This window comes from Dromaius novaehollandiae, chromosome 1 (genome assembly GCF_036370855.1).
Source record: "Dromaius novaehollandiae isolate bDroNov1 chromosome 1, bDroNov1.hap1, whole genome shotgun sequence".
Taxonomy (NCBI): Eukaryota; Metazoa; Chordata; class Aves; order Casuariiformes; family Dromaiidae; genus Dromaius; species Dromaius novaehollandiae.
In genome coordinates, this window is record NC_088098.1 from 148,874,666 (window position 1) to 148,900,013 (window position 25,348).

Sequence of the window (25,348 nt, forward strand, 5' to 3'; positions counted from 1 at the left end):
TAGAAGCTTTTGGACATTTTCAGGCATCTTCTCATGCTTGTAGCATCATTGGTTTTCTACAAGATGGTGATTCTGGAGGAGGAAAACCTCCATCTTTTTAGAACTGGTTTGAAATAGAAACAGATATTATGAAAGCTAACGAATTAAAAGAAGAATCTCATTACCACATTCTCATCTATTGCACAGATCTTCTGTTATTTAAGTAATTTATTTAGATTGTGAAACTACTTTGACATCATTGAGAATGGCAGAACTACTTCTGATCACAAGAACTCCATTTAATTGTTGCCAAAGAGAAAAAAGTGATCACAATATGAAAAGTTAGTAGTAATACACAAGGCTAGCAAAAAGAAGAATTAAAAATTTCCAGGCTTTATGTGCCAACACTCAGGAAAAGTAGTCAGTGAAATAATATATAGTATTAGAAAATGTGCTACCATAGGAAATGTTACAGTCTTGAAGACAGTAAGCATTTTGCCACTCGTGTATTTTCAATATAACTGTGAGGCTGCTATTTGCAATATATAATGTCAATGTCAAAAAAGTCAAAAAAACCCTCAAGCTGCAAACAAATATGTTAAAAATGTGTAAAAAGAGATAGATGTAGTTTCCAGTGATAAGCTACCATCTATACATTTAAGGTGGGGCACGTCATAAAATGCTTAAAGACACTTACCTCATCCTGCTTAGGAATGCTGAACTTTGCTATCTTTGACTTGGTCCTGGCTGAATCAGGCTTGCTAGAAGGCACTCCCCTATACGACTTGGTGGTCTCTGCTGATAACTTCAGCTTTGGAGACTCGTCAGGGGCCTGGTCTTGACCATCCATCGGTCTCACATAAGCTGTCGGTTTCTGCTGAACCAAACTGGGCTTCGAAGCAAGCGAAGGTGGGAAGTTTTGGACGCAGTGCCCGCTGCTGTGTTTTGCCGGCCTCTCTTGCACTTGAGCTCCTCCTTCCGAACCACAGCTTAGCTTCGACTGCTGCTGTACTCTGGTGACGTCTCCTAGTGTGGACCTCAGCGAGCTTTGCTGGGCAGAGTTAGAGGAGGAGGAGGTGGGACTGGATGCATAGCGTTTTAGTTTTTCCAGATTGGATTTTTGGTTAGCCAGTTTGAAGTCACTCTTGTGCGACTCCAGGGACCTGTGCCCGTGCTTGCTTGCTCTCTGCTGGCTGTCCGAAGCAGCATTGTGCCTGGCCTTCTGCCAGCCCATCATGGCGCTTTTGGTCTGCTGCGCAGGTAGAGCTGCTGGTGTGGAAGAAGAAGCACTGCAAACGGACAGAGGTGGCGGAGATCTCGAGTCTGTGACAAGATGCTCATCAGGCTTAGGAAGAGGGGCCTGGGGAATGCCAGGTTTTGGGACCCCAACAAGGTGGCTCTGGTTCGATCGGTCAGTTAACAAGTCTTTCATTTCATCATAGTTGCCCAGTGTGTTCTGGATGCGATTTGAGAGCTCATCCCCCTTGTTAGTCTGCAAAACAAAAATTGAGCGTTCTGTAATGGTCAATGTAAGAAAAACAAAATTTCCTGCATGCTTCTGCTGGAATCCTTACTGAAGTCGCACTGCCTTATTCAGCAGCATCGTTGAGGGATGAAATCGAAAATCCTTATTGTCTCTGAAGACACTTGTCAACATCTTAAATCTAGCCTGAACTGGAAAAGCTATAAAGGGCCTTAGAGTATATAAAAAAAGAAATCTATCACCGGTATCATGCTGTAGTTAAAATATATTACCTGGAAACTAGAAAATTTATTATTGCAACTACACCGAATGGTTTGGATTAAATCTGACCATGATAAAACTTTTCCTGTAGCCCAGTGCAAGCTTTCCTTCAGCCATGAATGGAAACACTACATTCCTAATTTCCTCCTCTGCCTGCTTATGTTTTCACATTGCAATGCTGAGAAACCACACAAGAACTAGTGCAAGCACTGAATGAACTCACCAGTCTAAACCAACCCACTACCCTTGAGATTGCTTGAAGAGACCTCATGGGACAATGGGAGAACTACAGAACATAATGCACCTTCTTAGAAAATACTCTAACAGGATGCTCACTCTGGGCCATTCTCCCCTTTGAAGAAAAGTGAACAGATCCCCCTGAGGTCTTGATAATGCTCCGTGCTTGTTTGGCAGAGCAGTGGGACACAGCTCGAGACAGCCACCCTTTCTTTCCTTTGAGATTAATCGCTGTTTTTAAAATCATCCATTTACTTCCTGACTGAAGAGGAAAGAAGTTCCACAAAGAAATAAGAAAAAGCCAACAAACAATACTGAAAGTGATCGAAAATTATTACTTTAAAAAGCTACTGTAAGCAAAAGGGTGTATCATTAGCGTTTCTGCAGCAGAGATTTTTCTGAACCATGCCAATAACAGGGCAGGTGATGTTCCTCTTTGGCTTATATTTTAAGAGAAAGACAGTAATAAGCCAACAGTCTTTTCCTTTCTTTTTTTCCAGTCATGCAGCCTACGTGGGAAAACTCTCACTGGCTTCAGAAAGCCAGGATTTCATCTCAAGACTTCTATTTTAGAGGAAAACAGTAGCTTGGAGAAAGGAAGGAGTAAAGGGAGTGGAGAAGACCCCGTTAAAGTTATATAAAAAAATAAAAGATGTAGCATCAACACCAGCCATTCAAGAAAAGTGGTGATTTTTCTGTTTTTTAAGACTTCCAATAAAATTGACTCACTCAAGCAAAAATGTAAAGGAAGGAAACTCCCTTAGTTCAGAATTCTTTTAGGATTTCCTAAAAAAGAAACTGATGCCAAGCAAAAATGCCGTGTAAATGAGTGGAGTGGTGTCCACATGTTACCCTTTGTTGGACTGCAGTCATAGCATTCCCAAGTCATCCAAGTCAGGCAGTGGAAGCAGTCTTGTCTTACTTGAAACTTGTCCCCTCAAGTTTCAGGGACACTGGTTTGTAACTATGTAAAATGCAACCAGGCAAGCACTGTGATATGTATTTGTTACAATATTGTCTATCAGAGTTGATTATATATTAATAATATTATTTGGGAAAGGGAAAGGCTTGGAAGAGCTGCATATGAAACATTGCCTTGCAAACTTGGAATAAGATGGATCAGCCACTACAGCCTGATATTCTCCCTACATGTGCAGTTGTCATTGTCACAAGGAGAATGATCTGCCATGAAGAGAAATGTGAAGCAGTTATTCACAGATAAGAACTGGTTTAAAAGGGGGTGTTTCTTCGCTTTTCAAGAACCACATCGATGTCCTGTAGAAGAGGAAACTCTTAACAGGGCTTCAAAAGTGGAAAAGATCACATACACCTAAAAACAAGGTGTTGCAAATGCAATGAGTTGTCTAATTCACTGCTTTATTTGGGTAGGAGGTATATTTGACTCTAGCACATTAAGAGGTGTGGAAGCCACCAAGATGGGAGTCCCCCATGTTGGCCTGCTCGGTTGGTACCATGGCAAAAACTGAAGAGCTGACAAGGGAGATCCTGGGCTGCTTCTAGGGCAGGCTCTAGGCCACCTGTAGTTGGGCTTATTAATCTTCAAGGGGCTTGGGGACATGTGATATGTTGGAGACATGCATCTACTAGGGTCAATGAAATGGCTTCTAAGCTTGGGCATCTCCTTGACCAGCAGAAGTACTTTCTGTAAGGCAGAGAGAAGTTTACTTTCATCCGGTGGACCTCTTCTGTGTTTCCAGTGGATTCTCCCACTAGTGTAGGCATCTAGCAGAAAGATGCATTTCTACACCCCACTGAGGAAGAAGATCTGACCCTGGGACTGCATCAAGCCTGATTCAGACAGTCTATGTGTGTGAGGTTGCCTTTCCTGCTAGGAGCAAGGACCATCAAATGGAACAGGGCCACCCTGATGCCTGCAGGTCTACTCCAGCACAGACAGCTTGTGGGGCAGTTCTCTACCTGGGTGCCTCTAGGTCTGTGGAGGTAAAAGAAGGTGGTCTGAAAGTTCTCTTTAATTCAGTCCATTCTTTGAAATTTCAATCCTTTGATTGTTCATCATTAGGTCTGTGCATTCATGTGTTAAGTTTTGCCCCTAGAAAGTCTAACTTCCCCAATACAAAGTCTACTCTTTCTGACGGCTGTTATTTGGATGAGAAGTAGCTACCAGTCTCATTGCAGATTGTCTGTGGAATATAAATAGCCTAGGGAAGTCAGGAGATTGTCTTCAGTGTGGATAAGATGTGAAAGTCACACAAAGATATCTCTCTTTGAGAGATGCCAGATAACCACAAGAATAATTGCAGCAAACACATCTATCTGTCTAATGGCACATGCTGTCCCATGCCCAACATGTTAGCGTTGTATATCCCTTTTGCCAGACTTTGCCAGAGGACATCATGAGGTGAGAAGATTTTGAGTAGAGCTGAGCTCATCTAGAAGAGCTCACTTACACTCTCTTGGGAACAAGATGGGATTTGGGTTAGGTTATTACGAGCTTAGATGTAACATCTCACTCCATTATTTGCTTTGAAATGTTGCTGGCCTTATTTAGTTAATCATTCACATTGGGAATACGTGGCCCCAAAATGAGTAAGTAGGAAAAGCATTCAGTACAAACACATCTAACTTACAGTGCCCTGATAGTCTTCTGCAAAGTGAGAAGTATCCGTATGCTCAAACACCTGCAAGATCCAGCACTTCTAAAAATAAGCCTGATGGTTGCAAGGAAGGTCATCAGAATTTTTTTCTTCATTAAAAATACTGCTATGGTTAATGAGGGAGGGCATTCCATCAATGAAGTATCCAGAATGAAATTCCTACTTTTTTAATTGCTGTGAAAGACATTTTTTGTAGAAGACACTGGATTTCTTTGATAAAAGGTTGCTATGGATACTTTGAAAGGCACAGGATAAGGGGCAACGCAAACAGTCAGGTTTTTTTAGAAAATCTGATGTTACAGGAGTAGGGGTATGTGTCAAGGTGAGAGAGGACATACAAGTTAAGAGATTTCCAGTCTGCCTTTGATTTCCAGATATGGCTTTCCAAATGGCAAATCCTTTAGCTTTAGCTCATGTTTCTCAAGCTGCGCAGAGGAACACTGAATTCAACCAGAGCTTGCAGTGAATGTTGCTGTAGCTTCATTCCCCTGTAGAAACACTGAAGACTTGAACATGATCTTTAAAGATGGTAAGAGTGGGTTTCACTTTTGCTTTCACAGTGAGGTTTCCTTTTTTGCAGTCAGTCTCTCTCCTCAATAAGATCAAAATGCTCGCAGCCAAGAGCGACAGTGCTGCACCCCCACACTGATGTTTCACAAATGCTTGGAAGAGTTCAGAGTCAACAGTCTATTGTCAATGCAGACCTGACATTCAGCGTACCCCCCTGTCTAAATGTTGGTGTCTAACAGTGTCAGACTGACTGGTCTTTCCAGTAGCTGTGACTGTCATGCCCACAAAGCTGCAGATGAGTGATACAGCTTGACTGAGCTTTGCCTTTCTCAGTGCTTCCTTGGGAAAGCTAGCTGTAGGATGCATCTCTGCAGCATCTTTTTTAACTGGCTAGTCCAAAATAGGGACACAGTGATTAAAGATAAGAAGCATGGATGGCACCATTATTCTGATCTCCACATAGGATACCTACCCGGTATTCTCTCTGCTTCTAGAGAGTGCAATGATTTTTTGTCCACTCTTATTTAAGTGGGTGAAATTACACTGTGATTGAGTAGGAGTGCCTTCAAAAGTCATAAACAAACTCAGAAACATGTCCATACATGAAGTCCGTGGCATGACAGTTAGTACAGAGGTCAGAACAGTGGGACACAGGTAGCAATCATGGTGTGCAAAATATTCCAACTATACCATTTTTGTAAGTGGTTTGAGCATCAGTATTACCCACTTCAGGCATGATAGACAAAAGGTATCAAGGATCCAGCAAAAGAACAGGCCCTTTTTGTGAAGGGTCTCTTTGATTGGAGCTACCAAATGGAAAATGATTAGTCACAGTTGCAGCAGCCAAGACATAACTGCATGCATTAAATAATTCCTTTTTTTTTTTTTTCCCCCCATGGATTAGCCCTCAACTGGTCTCACAGTAGACCTTCTCAAGTGGAGCCTGAGGAGGAGTTCAAGATGTTTCTCATGGTTTCTAAATGCCTTTGTAATGAATCTGAAATTTGGGCAGCTGGAGGTCAGCTTCAAGGGAGACAGAGCTGTCTTCTATAAAGGGACGTGTTTTGAAACTGGTAGCTCTTTCTTTTTTATTAGCGTCTAGAAAACCACAAAAATCTGGAAGAAATACAAGCCTTAGCAAGTTAAAGGGCCATGGGCAGATATGCCAAAGGTCTGTAAACAGGTGCGGGAGCCAAGTGCCAGGTCCCAAACAGGATTGCTGGGAAGAGGCACTAAAGTACCCAAAGCATCAAGGATGCATGGAGCTACATGGAGGGTAAATGCTTCACAGTCTGGTGAATTGTCGCACTAACTTGGGCATTACTGGAAAGGCATGGTAAAAGATACATGATGGCGCTTTGATGCATGCAGGCAGTTCCTGGGCTAGCTCCTGGAGAGGAGCAGCCCCTGTGGGATGCCTTTCATGAGTCTTGTTCACAAAGGCTAAGTTTGCAGGCTTCGGTGGGCAGTAGTTAAATGCAGAGGATCCTCCTTGATCCTCCTAATGGGAGGTGATTGTGCCTCATCACACTACTGTTCCCAAGAGGGATAAAACAAGGACTTAAGACTTGTAACCTAATACTGCTGTTGCTGATGACAGAACATGGTTAGCAGACAAATTTTGTTGGCAATGCTTATAGGAAAAAAACAGTCAGGATATTTCATTGCACTAACCTTGCTCAGAGCAAAATATTTACTATACAGCTTGACCTTCACACACAATTCTAACGCAATTATTTTCTTCTAAGGGTTGCAAAAATATGGTACCATCACCTTCACCTCCTAGTTTTAATGCCATCTCAAATATTGTTAGGCTGTTACTAGTTTATTTCATTCTCATGTGCAGCTGAATGTTATAAGAAGCTAATGTAAAAAAAAAATCCAGATCTCAATGAACCATAAATGTTCTGTGTGAATTTTGTGAGGCTAGCACTTGTGCAAGGTTACTGAAACCTGGACAGTGCAAGCTGAAAGGTTGCATTTTTATATTGTGGAATAAATAAATAAATAAATAAATAAAGAGCCACCCAGCTGGGAAGCATCTACCTTGTACGGTTCACTGAAGAGGGAGTAACTCGTGTTAAATGTGCCATCTTCCTGCTGGGCCTCCTGATTTCTCCTTTCCCATTCTTTCCTTCGTAGCACATTTCTATCCGGCTCATAGACACTGTAGCAAAAAGAGGAACATCTTTTTAAGAGTTAATAATTAGAGGGCAACATATAAGCCAGTGCAAATCTAAAACTGAAGAACTCTGGTTTGCAGACAGATGGCAAAAATAAGCAAGAACATGAATCAGATGCATGCCAGTCCAAGCAGGCTGGGGAGGCTCAGGTCTCTGGGAATGCGGATGCTTTCTTCATACAGAGAATAGATAATTAAATTCTTACAGAAGAATAAAAAAGAAATCACAGGGCAGGATCTAGTCTGTGCAGAACTTCTCTGCTTGAAATGTGACAAAGGAAATATCTAAGCAACTTTGACAAAGACTGAAAGTACTCTTAAGGCAGATGGTAATTACAGCTATGAGTAAATAGAAATTATGAACATATTTCCACTTATGACATATCCTCTGAGTGTTGTATGAGAATGCTCCTTTTTTTACATGGATGTGTTTCTGTAGTGATTCTTTCATTAACTAGCTCCCTAAAGAGCTGTTAAAACTACATGCTGTAGTGGTTTCCACAGTTAGGCTGCTTCTTCTGATCTCTGTTAATCAGCCAAGTCATGAAACTACTACTGAAACAATTCCTCTTTCTGATGGATTTGACACCATCACAACTTCAGAGCATGAATAAATGAATACTAGCATGATAGTGTATGTATGGCTGGTAGAGTGTGGCTGGGAAGAGAATAAAATCACTGCACTACACAATAGTATTAATTTTTAGAAATGGATTAATCTGGCACCAATATAGGCACACAAAATAAAAATCAACCTTTTTCAGAATGCTAGTTTAATGCATGACACCACAAAATGCAGCGTTCTTTCCCCAACTCAACACAGGTTTGCAGATTTCAATCTATTATGTATTGTTCTCATCACAAAGGAAACCAATGTGTCTAATAAGGTTTACGCGTTATTTCAGGATAATGGGATGAATATGATGACTGCCTGTTTTGCTTAGCTCAGCTCATGCCTGTGTTTTAGCGCTGTAAGTCCGTAAAGCAGAAACACATATTAATGTCATGTAAATGTACCAGGCGTTAATAAAAAAAGGTTGTCTTGCTAACTAGTTTCCCACTTAGCAAAACATATGCCGCATTGGCTACCCACGTGATGTTACCTAGTATGCCTCAGGCAAGGCTGTAAAAAGGCCAACAGCTATGTGACTTTAATTCAGGATTTAAGACAGCCAAAAATACATAGGATATGTAGACACTCTCAGTATTTTAAAACAATGCCTCAGTAGTCACCAAAGGACATTGAAATCCTATGTTTGCCTGTTAATGCTGCTAATTCCTCCTGGACAGGTCTACCCTACTAGCGTTCAAGTGAGGAACTAGGAGTCAGGAATAAACCAATCCCTAGTGGACGCTGAGCTGACCCTTTTACTTGCCCCTGGATTGCAGATGCCGAACACGGAGCAGGGCTGTGAAGCACAGATGCTTATTTTAACACAGAATTTCACTACAGCAGCTTGGAGAAAGCTTCCAACCACCCACTTTTTTTTCTTCTGCTTACAAGGTTATTTTTTATCCTGTGTTTTTTATGAGCAGTGTATGTACTTCACACCAGAACTCTCCCTTCAAAAAGTAGTGCAATGAGGAGACAGTCTCGAGGTGGAGTTGGGGGCAACAAAATGCCCAAAAAGTCCCCGAGAAGGAAGAGAATAAGGAAGATGGAGGCATGCCCGGGGAGGGCCGCGGGGTGGCTCCGAGCGGCGAATATATACTGCGCACCCTGCAGATGCCACGCAGCAGAGCAATCCTCATCAACTATTACATGAGAGAGTCCTCAGCTACTACATCATGCTATTGGAGTATACCCCCATGGGGTACCTTGGGTATAAGGCTTTTTCGCAATAACCCTTGTGTCTAAAGTAGGTTTTCTGCCATCCTGAATAACCATGGGTTTATCTGCAGTTGCAGGGATCTGTTTTTGCCGTCATAATCAACTGTCTTTCCCCACCCTTGCCTCTTTGAAACACTTTGTATTTGGACCGTAGCCTGCAGTCAAATAGAGATGGGCAGCTCCTCTGAGATTAATTATAATACTCATCTCCATCCGGTTTCTAGGAAGTAAACAAGTGCAATGTTCTTCACTATGCCTCAAATGAATTAAAAAATGTATCAGTGTGATACTCCTTAAGTGAAGGGATTTATTTATTGCTTTATTTGATAGAGGGAAAAATCAATAAAAACATATAAGTCCTTAGATCTCTGAACCTCCTTCCGCCCTTCCTGAATTAGACACTGTTAGCAATGGCATTCATGATGGGCAATAATTTAGACTGATTACGCAAATGACAAAGCAGTGTGACGATGCCTAATATGCCATCTATAAGCAGTAAGTTAGGAAGAGCTACAAGTTGAGTTATATTCCTTTGGTAATACCAGATGGCAAAATCTCTAGCATTTGCGAGACTGCTCCTTATTTGCATGAACATTACAACAATCACATTTCCTTGAATGTATGTCACCAAATGTATTTATTTATTTTGGTTCAAGGAGAATATTGCCAACTGCTACAATTGTCTTTATTGCAAACACTTCAGTTAATGTAAAATGATTCTCTTTAATAGTTTCCTTCCTTCTTTCTTTCTTTTCTTTTAAATTTGTAATTTAAAATAACATCAAATGTACATATACCTTTTTAATCATATACACTGTGTTCCTCTTTTCCATAGCCGAGCCATGCAGAATGAGTTCACACAAATCTCAAGATTTTTTTCTCTACTGGTGTATGCATATGTGTGAGCCGTATGTATATATACGTATGATATGCACACCCACACATCAGTTTATTGATGAAGGATTTTCTAGTATGGGCCAAAATGTTGAAGCAGTTTTGCCAGATTAAGAAACTAAAGAACAGATAACCATTCAGCTCTCAACAAATTAGTGTAGTTTATTTTAAAGAGGTCAGACTCCAAAAGGATGAATTTAAATAGTTTTTAAACAGTAAATTGTTTTTTAAAGATGCTGCACCCATTTCAAATTTATGCTTAAAGGACATTAACTGATGCATGAGTGACAAGTTACATACTTACAAAAGTCATATAGGAATAAATATTGTATTATAAAAATGATACTATTCCAAGTTTAGCACACTGATTTAAAGATACATTTTGATCTATCTCAGCCCAAAGATCTGCCAAGAGACATATTGAAAAGGAAACATTTACCGATTAATTATGTCCAAATGCCAGCGCCTCAGACCCAAAGCACTTCCAGCACAGCATCATCATACAGTCACAGCAGCTTTACATTCCTGGCTTCTTCTAAGGTACTTTGAATAATTTCACTGTCAGGTATTTTACAGATGAGAATACAAATGGATTGCCAGACTTCTTGGACTAGGCACGTTTATTAAGTTTCAAGCTGTTGTTATGACTTTCAGAAGACTATGTCGAAGGCTGCCCCCTCTCTGGCCGTGTACTAGGTAAGCACGGCTCCCTGAGAGATCAACCCAGAGAGACGAGCCCAGCCGTGATGGGAGGGCCCCTGCCACACCAGCCTCCCCACAACACGGACAGAAATGCTCCTAGCTTTCCTCATGCTGTTCCTGACATTGGAAGAAACCATTTCCTTTAGTCCTTAATTAGAAATAGACATAGATGGCTCATGGGAAAACCTGGGAGCAGAGCAATAACCTTACCTGAAAAACCAGGGACTGATTTAATCTCATACAAAGTCCAAAGAGTTATGTAGTCTCAGGCTAGGCTGAAAGCAATCATATAAAAAGCCTAAAGTTTTAAGTGGTGAAGAGTTTGCTCCTTTTTCTTTTCTTTCTTTTTAATCACACACTATTTCTGACTCAATTTACCTCCCTAAGACATCATTAGGTTGAACAATTCAAAAAAAAGGCCTGATCTCCATGATTAACTGGATGCAGACAATGCATCCACATATTCTCCAGTTCTTTGGTTTAGGGAATAGCCAAGTTACACTTTCAAAGGAAGATGCCATTTTCCACAAACAAAAGCAATGTACCTTTATGGAGGTATCACACACTATCACAGGCCCACAGTGTGCATCAGTGATGCCGTGTGACCTTTTCAGAAACCACAAAATTGCCACATCGCCAAGGGGAGATTCAGGAAAGATACAGCTACTTTGCTATGAGATCACCATCCTCGTAACACCTGGTATCCTTGAGGCCGTGAAAGACATGTGGGTATGTGAAGGGCAATGCCGCCGGCGCTCCCCTTGCCTGGAAGGGGTTTATCCTCCCACCAAGGGCAGTGGGCAGCCAGACCCGCAGCCCTCCCTGCCTCACCCTGCCCTGCCTGTAGCCTGAGGGATGTCTTGCATGGTGGATGCATGCACTGGGTGGCAATTACTCCTCTCATTACAATTTGCCGTAACCTGTAATCTCCCCTTTTTGTTTCTGCACATGGCAATATGCAGTCTAAAGATTTAGCTTATTATTCCTTATTATTATGAGGGACCCTCTTTCCTTCTACATCCCCATGCACATAAACGTAATGCAGATTGAGCAGAAGTAGCTTGTTTACTGGTAGTTAATGTTTTTTGACCCAGGAGGTTGATCTTCTTGACCCCAGCAGCTACTTGTGATACTCCATATGAAACTTTCAGAACCTGAAGTTTAGACTTTTTAATAACAAAAGCAGAAGTAATGTCTCAGGGTAACATGGAATGATTTCTTAAATTGGCAAATACACACTTCCCTTGGGCTCCTGACATACCTTTGCTAAAGAAAACCTAGATATCACTTGCAGGGGCAGAGCTTCTTTCACAGATTTTGTGAAGTAGTAACCAGACTTCCTCATTTGTGCCCAAACTGAACCTTTTCTTTCAAGTCAGATCACAACTATCCATATGAAGCACCATCAGACTGCAATACCTACTCCCAGCATCATGGAAATTACACTATTCCCAAGCTCCTATGTGCAATTCCTAAATACACTTAGAGAGGATATTTAGAGCTGATCATGTTCTGACCAAAAAAAAATTCCCCATACCTTAAGATATATGTGTTTCAAGTATAAAACTAGACCTGTGAACTAGTTTTCTGTGAGGACAAATATATCCTTAAAATGAAATTTTAGCACATAGTCAATTCTGAATTATGAAGAAAGTCAGAAATGTTTCAAAAATGCAAAGAAGGCAATATTTTGAAAAAAAATTAAATGGTTTACTGTTTATTCTCAACATTTCCCCCAAAATTCTAATTGGGCACAAGATGCAATATACTAAATTTCAGGCTGAAGTGAGGCCATTTTCTTAAATATTTAATAGACAAATTCTCCCCTGAAATACCACATTTATGCCAAAGTAGCTATACAGAGTAACTCCAGGGAAAACCATATACAACACAAAAAAGAACCAGTCCAATTCTGATGCAGGACAGTGATTATAAAACTAAGTTCGGAATGGAAATAGGATCCCGAGTTTAACAGCACTGTCATGCTCTTATCTCTATAGTATTTCAAATCACACAAGCACTAGCCAACCTAAAATTTTGTAAAGGCAGTAGCCCAAATATTTTTTAGAAACTGTTTTATGCTCACAATTTAATTACAACAATACAGGTTATTTTGCTTGCTGAATTTCTGGACAATACTGAAGTGCTATCATTTAATATTTATTTTCTATTTCATTGTTTATGTCCATGTGTTTTGTCGGCCAATCTACTGGTATCAATTCCATTTTCTAAGTAAGATGGGTAAGTACAAAGTATAAACAGCAACTATTTGAGAACTAATTGCTAACGGATTATGGTGAGCTCTTAGATATGACAACCTTACATTTTTGGACATTAAATGTTTTCCCTAATGACATTTAAACCATTCATGTGGTTAGAACAAAGGGTCTGCCTTGGATGAGCAGGTGACCTGATCAATATAACACCTTCCTACGTTGCAACTGTCTTTTTTTAGACTTTTCAGCTAGCCTAAACAGCAGAAGTTAATTTGAGGATTTTTACAGTATTTTTTTTCCCATTTACAAACAGAAATGCCGTGGGGTAAAGCAATTACTCTGATTTACTGTTTTCTCTTTGATTGAACATAAAGATGTAGCAGGGCCTCAAAAAAGCAGTAACTTAACAAACTGTGCTCCTATCCACAGACAGATAAAGTACCTACTTTGCTATTTCAAAGAGTTTACCTCCAGGCAGCAGCACAGAGCAAACATCAATCAATGACAAGTGTCTAAGATGAGATTGATGTTTACTCTCACAGCTTTTCATCTTACATCCAATAAATTATTTTTCGTTCACCAAAATGCCTGGTTAAATTTCATTTTTCACTTTGCAGTATCAGTTCTAAAACTTTAGCTTCCAGCAGTTTTAAAGCTAGGATTCATTGGTGCTTCATTTTTTATAGCCTGTTTATGATTTGTATTAACCATGAAACACGGCCATACAAACATGAATATGATCATGCGGCGCTGCACTGGGCCAGCCATTCGCTCAGTGGCAGGTGCTGGCTGGAAGGTGCAAGATTGCTTTAATTATGCGCCTGCATCTTCTAGGACTGAAACCAGCAGCTGTATTTTCAGGGGCAGATACATCACATCCACCCAGTGAAGGCATATATACACAACGTCTGCAAAATCGGCATTTGAGCATACAGAGCAGGCCTTCAAGAGCCCATGCTGGGCAACTGGAGGGAGCCAAGGAAAGACTAGCTGTGGATGCAATTATTATGTTTAATGTACTCGCATCTGAGATTCACAACTTGCCTGAATTTTAAGTATCTATTGAAATATTGAGCAAATCCGTGATTGGAATTGAGATTGGGATCTATATGGTTGAATCCGAGCAGTAAACATCACAAGAGAGGAACATTTTAAAAAATCCAATTAAGTTAAACATCTGCTTGTAAAAGAGCACCTCTTCTAGCTCTGCCACTGTTAAAACATGCACATTTTCTTCCCTCAGTGTAACGCTGAGTTTTGGCCAATGAAAGAAATCCAGTCATAATTCTAATTTTCTTTTGTTTCGGGGAAAAATAACTTCTTCACATTAGAAAAATCTATCTGTCCATACCTACAGTATACACAGATATTCAAGAATTCACCATTCAGTAATAATGGGCAATCCTACATTCAATGGTTTATTGATTTCTTTTTTTAGCTATTAAGTGCTGGCGCTTTCTTTTTTAAAACCCTAAAACTACTAGCAAAAATACCTAAGATAGATGGAGTTCTAGTAATGACATTGAGCCAAGTTAGAAACAGAACATTACTATTCCTTTTTGTTTTACATTTAAAGACCTAAACTTAATGGGAAAATACAGTGCCATGCTCTAACAATATATTGTTTGAAAGTACATTCACACGTTACAAATTCACCACTGTTAGTGAGCTTACACCTGGAATAAGTTTCTGGTTTTGTTTTCCTCCCCAGTCCAAAATGGTACTGAAAAATCCCAGAAATGAAATAGCAATTGTAGTCATGAAGAAACAAATACTGTAGATGAGATGCAGGAAAGTATTCCTGTGGTGCCCTCATCCATATTTTTCAGGAGAAAAGCAAAAAAATCAAGACTGAACAGCACAAAATAGGCAAAGGAATATATCTGAAACACACTGAAGCCCTTACATTTGATTTTGTTAATGTTATTTTTTTCTTGCAATTCAAAAATGCAACAGCTGAAGGGATCAATAAGGAATCTTTTTCTCTACCTAACCTAACATTTCTAAATTCCCTGGGCTGTTACACAAGACCTTACCTAACTTTGCAATGCTTATATCTGATCCAGTTTCTTATTACATTGCTCCCCCGCCAGAGATGTCAGATACAATGCCCCACTTGTCTATTTCTCTCACAGTGATCTCTGCTTTCCATAGTATCCTTATGCATGGGAAACTGGAACAATTATAATCTGCCAGGTCTGTATTTTTTTCCCCCTTTAGCTTCTCCTTTAGACTCCTTACACTCATAATTAGTCAATAACAATATTTTTTTAGTGGACCATACAGCTCATCTCTGTAGAAAGCATGCATAAGCAAATTATTTATATAGTCTTGGTGCATATCCTGAAAAATTTACAGATCAAAGCTGGCAATAAGCTGAATTTCTGGGCCTGATCTCAACACATTTTTAACAGGAATGGAAAAAGCTGGCCTTTTAAAATCTATTTGACATTTTTCTGCAAGTGTTTAATGCTTTAGTCAAAATGTTTGTTGAGCACTTGTTATTGACAAGTGTTTGCTGAAGACTGGGTTTCAATCAATGAAAATCTTCAGCAAGGGTTTCAATAGCAAAAAAAACCCCAAATGAAGTATCCTGAAAAATTCTAAAAAGTGATTTTCCCACTATGATTTTTTTCTTTCAAAAAGGCTGTTTTAATAAAAATAACCTGTCTTTCTCCCATTTCTCTCTACCAACTTAAATAGCATATTCTTTCAATGGGGCTCTGAACAGTGATCTGTTTATGCACAGCTAAGAGCATGACTGAGAACGATACTGAGATACACTTGACATAGCATAAAAAAAACCTGAAAGCTTTGTCACCAGTAGAAAAATGTCAACATGCAATTCGCCTTGGTGCAGCTTGACTGAAGGCAGCAAAAGCAAAGGCTGTAATGAAACATTAAGGCCAGATCTAAGAGCACTTTGCCACTACAGAGGTAACAGCACTGCTTACTAAAAAGTGTTCCTGGCACGGTAGCAAAAGGAGCAAAACTTGATAAAGTTCCACCAATGACAGAGACAGGTCACTCGCAGTTTGAGTTTAGGTTGTCTACCTCTGGCGCTTTGGGCGCTGTTGAGCACCCCTACGAAACATGAGTGAAAAACATGCAGAGACTCAGTCCCTAAAAGGTAAAGGATGTGAAGACACCTCTGTCTATATTTACATGCCATGCATGTGATTCTTGAACAACATTCAAAATGATCTGATGTCCAAAAGACAGCAAAATACAGCACTGGCTGCCTCCTTGGACATGTGATTGCAGTTTTATGTAATTTTGCACTTTCAAGGAAAGGCAAAGTACAGTATTCCATAATGAACGTGTCAGCTGTTAGTAACCATCAAATCTATGACTCATGAAAACGTCTATACATGTTTTATTAACAAAGCAACACTTCCAATTTACTCTTGCTATAATGGATAATGACTGAAGGTTCATCAAGGTTAATCAAGAAAATGATGTAAATTTTATGTTGTATTATGTTTCACTTGTCTTAAAACGGATCTTGTGTGGCAATCTTTTACAGCATTGTGGAAACCGCACAAAAGCCCCAGTGTGAAACAAATAATGAGCAAGTTAATATATAAGTAATCAGATTTTTTGTATTCCCAGAAAATCACTTCTTAGAGTGTTCAGTGGATAGTCATTGAGTTTGATTTCTGTAGAAACAGAGTCAATATATTTTGAGTTGCCTGGTTTTAATTTATTTTTCTTTCATATTTTATAGATAGATTGAGACCTTATTATAGCATATTATATACTAGATAATATTATAGAGGAACCATCATGACATATAGGTAAGGCTGAGCTGAGTTTTAGGGAGATGTATGTTAGCATGTCTACATGATAATAAGTAAACTTGGAAGATGTTAATAACTTCACCTGCAGGCAAAGCAACAACCAAAGTACTGTAAACCTTATGCCAGCTGAAGAGATATAAAAAATACAGTCACAGTAAATGTCCAAAGAAGAAATCCATGGAAACTTACACTATGGCTTATTTGAACACCTAAAATGCAGCTCACTGTACAAAGAAATCGTGATTGTTTTTAGCAATAGTCTCTTTGTACCAGAGCCTGTAAGTGTAAGGTCTTTTTACAGGGAATGATGAGGTTCCATTTTCATTCTGGCTTAATTGTCATGGAATTTTAGAATAATACATATATGTAAATACACACACACACACACACACACACACACACACACACACACACACACACGCCTATATAGCTTGCTTTAATGGAACAAAAAGGACCACTGTAAGAAATCCAGGCTCAAGAACCTAAGAAAGTTGTGGTTAACATATAACTTTAAGCTATAAACAGTGAAAAAGTACTTATATACAGGATGTTGCACTCTCTTTTCACAAGAAAATAGTACTAGCCAAACATAATGCATTGTACCGTATAATCAGCTAGCTTCTAAAACATACACTGTGTACATTCAAACTGTAGTTGAATGCAATTTTCTTCCTGGTTCTTTCTTTTGAATGTGGAGAACCTAAACTGAACCTGAGGCTTATGCTTGACCAATTAAAAATATCACCACATATCACTTATCTTTGAAATCTACCTAAGAAAAGTGCACAGCACACAGAAATCATATGAATCCTAGTTTCTTATCCATTATATCCTGCTTGCTCTGTGCACCTCTGTCATATCTTGACATGCAGCCCCAAGGGATACATAATCAAAATCAGGGAGAGAAGTTAGCCAAAACCAGCATACCTATGCTTAAAAGAACAATTCATGCCAAAATGGTGAATAAGTTAAAACTCTTGTATCCTGCCACTGGTGTAGTTCACTCCTGCTGCTTACACACGCTACTCCCAACTCCTGCCTGTGAAGACGGCTATATCGTAACTCATGCTGCCCATCTCCAGAACCACATAGAGAAGCAGCCATGCACTCAGTTCCTTAAGTGTTTGAAATAAACTCATTTTTAATGTTCGTGCCCTCTTGACATTTTGCTTCCATTTAGGAAGAGCAGTAGTGACAGAGTCTGGCCACAAACCCCCAAAACATCAGGAAAAGAAAATCCTAAACATAATATGGATAAAAGTAGGAAATAAGCCACCAAATTTTAACTCGCAGAAATGGCATGTCTGTTTGAGTGCCTCAATTTCAAGCAGGTTAAAATGTCTAAATATTTCTGAATCTGAAGGAAATGACATAAAACTGACAAAAGTTTACCCAGAAGGTTGTGATACATGCAGAAACCAGTCCACAGGCACCACTGTAGGGAGGAGAGGCAGATGCAGCGTAGAAGGGTATCTGTCTGGTTCCAGTCCAAAACAGGGAAGCAAGTGACCCGAGCAAGCAAGATACTCGGTGCCCTAACACTGTAACAGATGCCTTGCTCTGATTACTTTTTCTCAGCAATTTTTACTTCTAATAACAACGACAGCTTATAACAAAGAAATACATTATTTTTACCATATACTTTATTTGAACTCTGTGTTCATAAAGGCATAATCATGCCACAGTAAGTTATCAAGGTTATTTCCCCCAAACCCTTATGCAGGACACTGCTCAGGAACATGAGCAGGCTTGACCATGATATTCTGGAGCTCTTATTCTGGCACTGGTGAGCTGTTTCATACAGTAGCAAATTTCTTGGCTTTTGTTTAATTTTTTAAAAAGGATATCATTTAGCTGTATAGTATAAGGTGTAAAATTATTCAATGTTTCTTTTTTTAACATGGTAAAGGTATCTAAACTCTAAATATTACTGTAAAAGCATGAGTTTGGGAGATGTCTACAACATTCGTACTGAATCTTTTGCAGCAAAGATCCCTTTTTATAACAGTAGGAAGCTTAGAAATCTCTGGATCATTTTTCCTGCAAATCCTTGAAACGTTTTCTGCGCTTCAGTCTGACTGTCTTTCACTCAAATGTTCCAGTACCTCAAATTTCTGTATCTTCCCAGGAAGTCCACCGAAGCTGGTTTCGTGGAAACAACTTAGGAGGACTAAAATCCTCCTCTGACAGATTGTGCATAAAAATGCTAGAATTTCATTTTCCTCTGCTTCACTAGGACAATCTTATATAACAGAAAGGAGTTAAAATACACACTTTCTCACTGGAGGGAAGCAAAAAAAGAGGAAATGAGGCTGAAGGAAATTCTCCCAGACTTTCCAGTTCAGAAAAGCCAGCAAAATGGTGGTGTTTAAGATAGCAGCTCTTCTGCAACAGAAGAAAAGTACTGTGGGAAGAACCCAGCATGTATTTTTATTATCAGCAGATTATCAACTTATGAACCCATGGTCCTCTGATCTTCATTTGGTTAAGACTGGATAAGATTTTGATGACAAGGTAAGCTATGCCCTGACCACTAGCCATGAAGTTCATTGAAACAGGTTTCCCACTGCTAAAAAGCAAACACTTACAAGAAGAGTAAACGTGTATTTTGGGTTTAGCTGCACACCCACTCTCAGGCTCTGTAGTCTAAAGCGTCAAACTTAACAGCAATGACAAGCAAAACCCAGCAGTAGATAATACCCAAATTGTTGTTAAGTAGTAACACCTGAACCCGGCGGAAGGTGTTTAACATTTTCAAGACATAGGATGACTCTGGTAGCTCTAATACCACATTTTGCCATTGAAAGCTTTGCATGTGGGACAGGCAGTGCCCTCAAAATCTTTGCATGTGGGAGAGGCAGTGCTCCTGGAGTGGGTTGTAACACAAGTGAAAGGTGGTGTTACTCCGCAAGAATTACTTGCTGGCAGAAACCTGAAATAGTACTGAACAAAACCCACGAAGGCTGCTTGCTCTCCCCTCCATACCACGCTGGAAGGGCCCACAGTGGGGAGAAAAATGACAAGGATGAGGGTGGGAGAGACCACTGCAGGTGAACTTGATTTCTATTTGAATCCAAACAGAGCATGGTATAATTCACACATGGTAAATGGAATACCCCAGTGCAAAAAATAAACAGAAGCTGTTATTAGCAAGAGAATATTTTGTTGCTAGCATGCAGTGTTAAACAGAAAACTGCTACTACATTTAGCCTTCCCTAATTAAAACTTTCCTAAACAGCAGTGCTGACATAGCTTCTCAGTAACAAAGGAAATGGCAGAGAATTATTATACCCTTTTAGATCTTGTAATGCAAAAAACCTATGTAAAGATTTGTTTTATAAGACAATTAAAAGAAAATATGTTCAGAAAAAAAATTAATTTTGAATTTGGGGCTGTTTCATGGAAAGCTGTGAAATACCTGTGTTCTATTTTTCTGTGAACCAAAATACTCTCTTAGTAACTCAATTACAAAGGTTTGTCAAAGATTTCTAGGTTTTCAACTAATTCTAAAGAACATTTTGCGGTTCCTGACATGGGAATAACTATCTTACCTAATTTGATACTAGTCACATACCATGAGAAAAAAACCTTTATTAGCATCTCAGGAAAGAAATCATGAAGTGATTATGCACTAAATTAAAAAGAATTGACCTGTTGGGTAGATATAAGTACCAAGCTGAAGATAATATTATTTAAACTTACACATTTTCAAATGAATCTGTTCTCTAACAATTTAAAAGCCTAGGTTTACCCTCTTATCAGGTATCTTATTCTATATACATGAAACGGAAAAAGCATACTGCTTTGTCTATCTCCCAAGAGCCAAATTAAACAAAACAGAAATTCCAGAACTTCATCTCCCTTAATGAACCTACTTGCTCAAATGTTAGAGCAAATGTATAACCCTAAAACATTAGCTGATTCTCTGAAAGCAAAGAGGAACACACTTTATAAAGTTAATAGCCTCCCACTTCCAATGTGGGAACTATTATATTGCATAGCCTATTTAATGTCCCTTGTCATGAAAGCTTACAAGGAGGAGTAATCTCTCAGGTAAGCAGCTTCAAGGCCACACATAATTTTACAGTTAAAATATAGTACAAGATGGCACATAAAAACTACACTGGTTCTTAGGGCAGTAGGTTCTCTGAACCTGATATGACCCAGAAAGTATCCCAGAAAGTATTCAGCAGGAGAGCCAGCTGAATGATTCATAGTCCCATCCAGGGCCCGTTTTAGCAACCCAGGCACACAAAAAAACCTCTCATATCCTTAAGATCTTCTTTTCACTCTCTTCGTATTGCCTGCGTCTTTTTGATAACAAACGTCATCCCAAACACATTCACAGCTGGGCACTGAGAAACACTCACATGCGGTACAGCCTTCAGGGTCAGCTGCCTTTGAGACACACTGGGTATGAGCAAAGGAAACCACCTCTCTTGTTTTACCTGAGTCTTGCTTGGCTGGGATGACAATGGGGAGCCCTCGCTGTGCCCCATCTAACGATCACTCGGGGCAGGAGAGCAGCACAGTGCTTGACGGGATATCGTAGGCATGAATAGCAGCGGGGTTACCTACAGCGGAGTGTCCAGTCTGGGACCTCCGCCATAGGAACGAGGTGTTGTCACCCAGAAAAGAGCAGAGAGAGGATAAAGGAGTGAGGTACAAAAAGGACAATTTGCGGTTGTCAAGTTCAGAAAGGAGAAAGCCAGGGGGCACATGAACATAATCTTCCCACCTATAAAAACTTGTTGCAGAGAAGACAGTGATGAGTTGTGCTCTCTGTCTGCTAGGTGAATCAACTTAACTTGCAGCAGAAGAATTTAGGTATGATTTTAGAAATGCTATGTAACTAAAAAAGATTCTGGAACAGGCTAGCTACCTACTCCACAGCCTTCTTCATGGTTTCACTGTTTCAGAATGGGTTGGTTAGTCTTGTCTTCTCCTCTGCCAGCCAAAGACAGTGAATGTTAATGTTGCTCCTTCTCAGCCAGGTTTAATCCACAAATAAATATAAAGAAAGAAGAAAGGAAATCTCCATCCAATGAACAACACAATGCCTTGCTCCCCTTCCAGGTGGGCAACAGTGCCTTACATTGTTATATAGCAAAATTCTCCTCCATGAGGATCCTCCTGTTAGCACTTCTCCAAGTAAAACTAGTTCTCGCCAAGAATGGAGACGAGACACATTTCCTTGAGGAACATGCATCAAACAGACTATTTCTGAGCTGGGAACCTACAGAAGTCCATCATGCCACCAGATTGACCCTAGCAGCTATGCACTGATCTGTTACGGAGTGAGACCAGCTGTCCACAGTTTTCTTAAGGGGACCATATGTGCTATATAAGTTAGGCTATTATCTGTCAGGATGGCCAAGCTATGCTTGTCCTGCCTTAGAGTCGAGGGATGGAGCGGGGTGGGTGGGTGGGTGGGTGGGTGTGTGTGTGTGTGCGCTCTGCAGACCAGCATTTGGAATAATTTGTTTTGGCTGTAATTTTGTTAACATGAGGGTTGAAGGACAAAGCAGATTTCCTCGCCTCAGACACTGAATTCAGAAACTGATCTGTAACTGGTGAGAGCAAGAATATCTTTTCCATCATCTCCAAACGAACCATGTTTTGTGCAGGGCATGCCAAGGGACACGTGAAAAAAATACCAAATAGATCTTTTCTAAAATGTCTCACACTGGTGATCAAGAGCTCAAAATGATCACTGACACTAAAATTTTCAAAAGGAGTGTTACCCATGGCAGCTTATATTTTCTATTAGAAATTTACTTTTGGTCCCTCCAACTCTGTGATGTATGAGAGATCTGCATCCTCTTTTACAACAAGAAGAAAGGCAAGTAGAGAGCAAGGAAACGACGATTTTGTGACCAAATGTAACAACTAGCCCCTCGATCACCCTACTCCCCCCACCCCAACCACAAAACTTTTCCTTTACTCTTAGAGGTTTACGATAAAAACAAGAAAGAGGATTCTCATACGGTGCAGATATACTATTTTGTCCTCTATATTGAAATCTGACAAGACGTCTTCTGTAATGTGGAAATTATGGCATCTTTTGTCACAAACTAAGATAAAACATTTTTTTCATACTGGTTTGGGTATTTTTGCTGTACCTGTCCATGGCATTCTATTAGCTGCCATCATAAAAAGAAAATACTTTTGACAATATTTATTTGTAGAGACAAACATCAATGCTAAGCACTTAGTAGTACATTATGTTTTTTGAGGATGCACTTGGGGGAATCAAAATATTTTATTGCACAATAGATATTATTCTGTTTGTACCTGCATTCCTCCAAACTTAAGCCATCACAATATTTTATTTCACAGAATACATAACCAAGAACACTGACTCTGATGATATTGTTAAGTATTCAAACAATTCCTGCACATCACTTACAAAAAGAATGCCTTTGGTAAATATCTACGCGTTCTCTTTTTCTTCGCCTTTCTTTTGTCAGTGTCCTCATATGACATATTCTTGGAGAACCACATTTGCTTCATTTACTGTGTAACAAAAATAAAACATGAAAAATATTATAAGCTGTAAATAAAATCATCTAGTATTTGTATTGCACTAATTTGTCAGGGGTTGAATAAATGTTAATTATGCAGCTTTTTAAAAAATCAGACTTGTTAATGTCATTTTTAATTTAAAATGTTACACTGTAAATGTTTTCCATTGTGTTAATTTACACCTGTTATTACAGCCTCCATTATTAGGTTTACACTGGAACAGCTACTTTGTGCCACTGAAATTTGCTTAAAATAGCAGAAACAATTACTAATTAGACGGGCATGTTTACTTTAATTATATTTATTTCCTAGTCTAGTTTTATATGTAGCACACTATGAAAGTGTATGATTCAATTAGCCAAACCCATTTATCTTAGGCAATTCCTCAAAGGAGCTTTGCTTAGAAAGACAGCAAATTCTTTCAGCACTACTTTGCTTCATAAATTTCATAGGTGACACTAATAAATACATATGGTGACTGGATACCATTCTCTATGTGACCTCAGTGCTTTCTTCCATTTTTGCTAATGCCTATTCAGTAATCGCAGATTACCAGAATTACATTTTATTTAAACAATGAGCCAGATTGTTTTAATCAAAGATTTTAAGCCAGCGACATAGAGAACTGTCTTTAGCTTTCATAAACTCAGAATCAATATAAGATAAGCATTCAGCCCACTCATTTTTCTGCACACTGCGAAACTACTAGATACTCTTCCACTGATATCTAGAGCTAGCCTTATATATTACACAGTGCTTTGTAAATTTGCAAACCAAGTGCATTTTAACCTTCTTGGGAACAAAATGTTAATGTCTTTTTCCTTTACAAATATGAATCTTTGAGTAGTTTTCTAGTGAAAGTTGTATTACCTATCCACTCTCACAGATTAAAAAGAAGGAGAGTCATAACAATTCTTTACAAATGACTTCCCTGAAGCTCATTTCTAGTATTATGTTTTAAACCTGAAGTGAGGATTAAAAAAAACCCAAGAGTTATGTTTTTAATTGATAGTTGCTATTCCTAATCTATGTAAATGATATTGGCAATGTTGCTTTCAAGTAATATTATTTCAGTACTTATAACAAAATGCAGTACTCTGCAGAACAAAACTGCAGGTACAATTCTCCAAGCTGAGGCAAAGGGGACCCCGATGAGTTCCATGCTGCAGGCTACCTGTCTCCCGTAGCACTCTGCCATCAAGGTTAGTGCATTTATACCATCATGCTGTTACCGCACGGGCATAGCAGTTGTATGGCATTCAGTCATTTCAAGAGTACAGCCGAGGCCATCAGAAGGGCTACGACGACTGTGTGGCTGTATTTCCCAAACAGTGGTACTAGTATATCTCAGGGCAACATTTGCATGTGGAGCAACGTAATACAGCTCTGCATATCAGCAACATTACATACAAGGATCAAATACATGAATTTAGACCATCACGCTTTGGACCACTTGGGTCACATTTTATACCTTCCACTACAAAGGGAATTCATTCCTAGTGAAATTTCTCCTTAAGAAACAAAATGCAAGAAGAAAATCTAAACTTCTAACACGAATTAAGTTAGTATCTCATGTGGCCAAAAATCATAGACCTACCTTGTGCTAATCCACTGCAACACGGAGAAGAAAACAGTGTATAAATAGAAAGCCTGATGTAATTCAGAAAAGGTTGCTATTAAAAAGTCAGCATTTTAAAAAAGCTAACAGAGACATATCTCAGCTGAGGCAATTATTTTGTAGGTTAAGAGGAGAGAAATACTGCTGCAATTGAAGATTTGTCTTCACAGGGGTTCTCAGGAAAGTTAAGGCAAATCAAGTGAGGGAATGAAGTCAGTTCCCAGTCAAATGAACATATATTATGGCAGCTTATCCTTCCTCCAAGAGGAAAAGGGATAAACCACAGTGATGTAAGATCACTTGAGACCTGACCAAGACTGTCTGTGTAGGGGCTTAACACACTTCACAGTGTGCAGGTTGACTTCACGCATTTCGTGCAAAAGACTTCACGCACCCGTCCTCTCTCTGGAGTTGCCTTTATTCGCACCGTGTGGCAGCTGATAACAAAGGCTGACTTAATGGACACCATCCCTG

General features: G+C 39.4%; 1 protein-coding gene across 2 annotated transcripts in view; it reads right to left on the minus strand.

Moving 5' to 3' along the window:
* AFF3 (ALF transcription elongation factor 3) overlaps window positions 1-25,348 on the minus strand; it is a 338,365-nt gene that overhangs the window by 280,835 nt on the left and 32,182 nt on the right. For both annotated transcript variants that reach the window (XM_064502379.1, XM_064502371.1), the window contains exons 2-3: window positions 7,153-7,273; window positions 677-1,471 (exon numbers count right to left, since the gene is read on the minus strand). In XM_064502379.1, coding sequence (XP_064358449.1) covers window positions 677-1,471; window positions 7,153-7,273 — 916 coding nt within the window. The remainder of the gene's footprint in view (window positions 1-676; window positions 1,472-7,152; window positions 7,274-25,348) is intronic.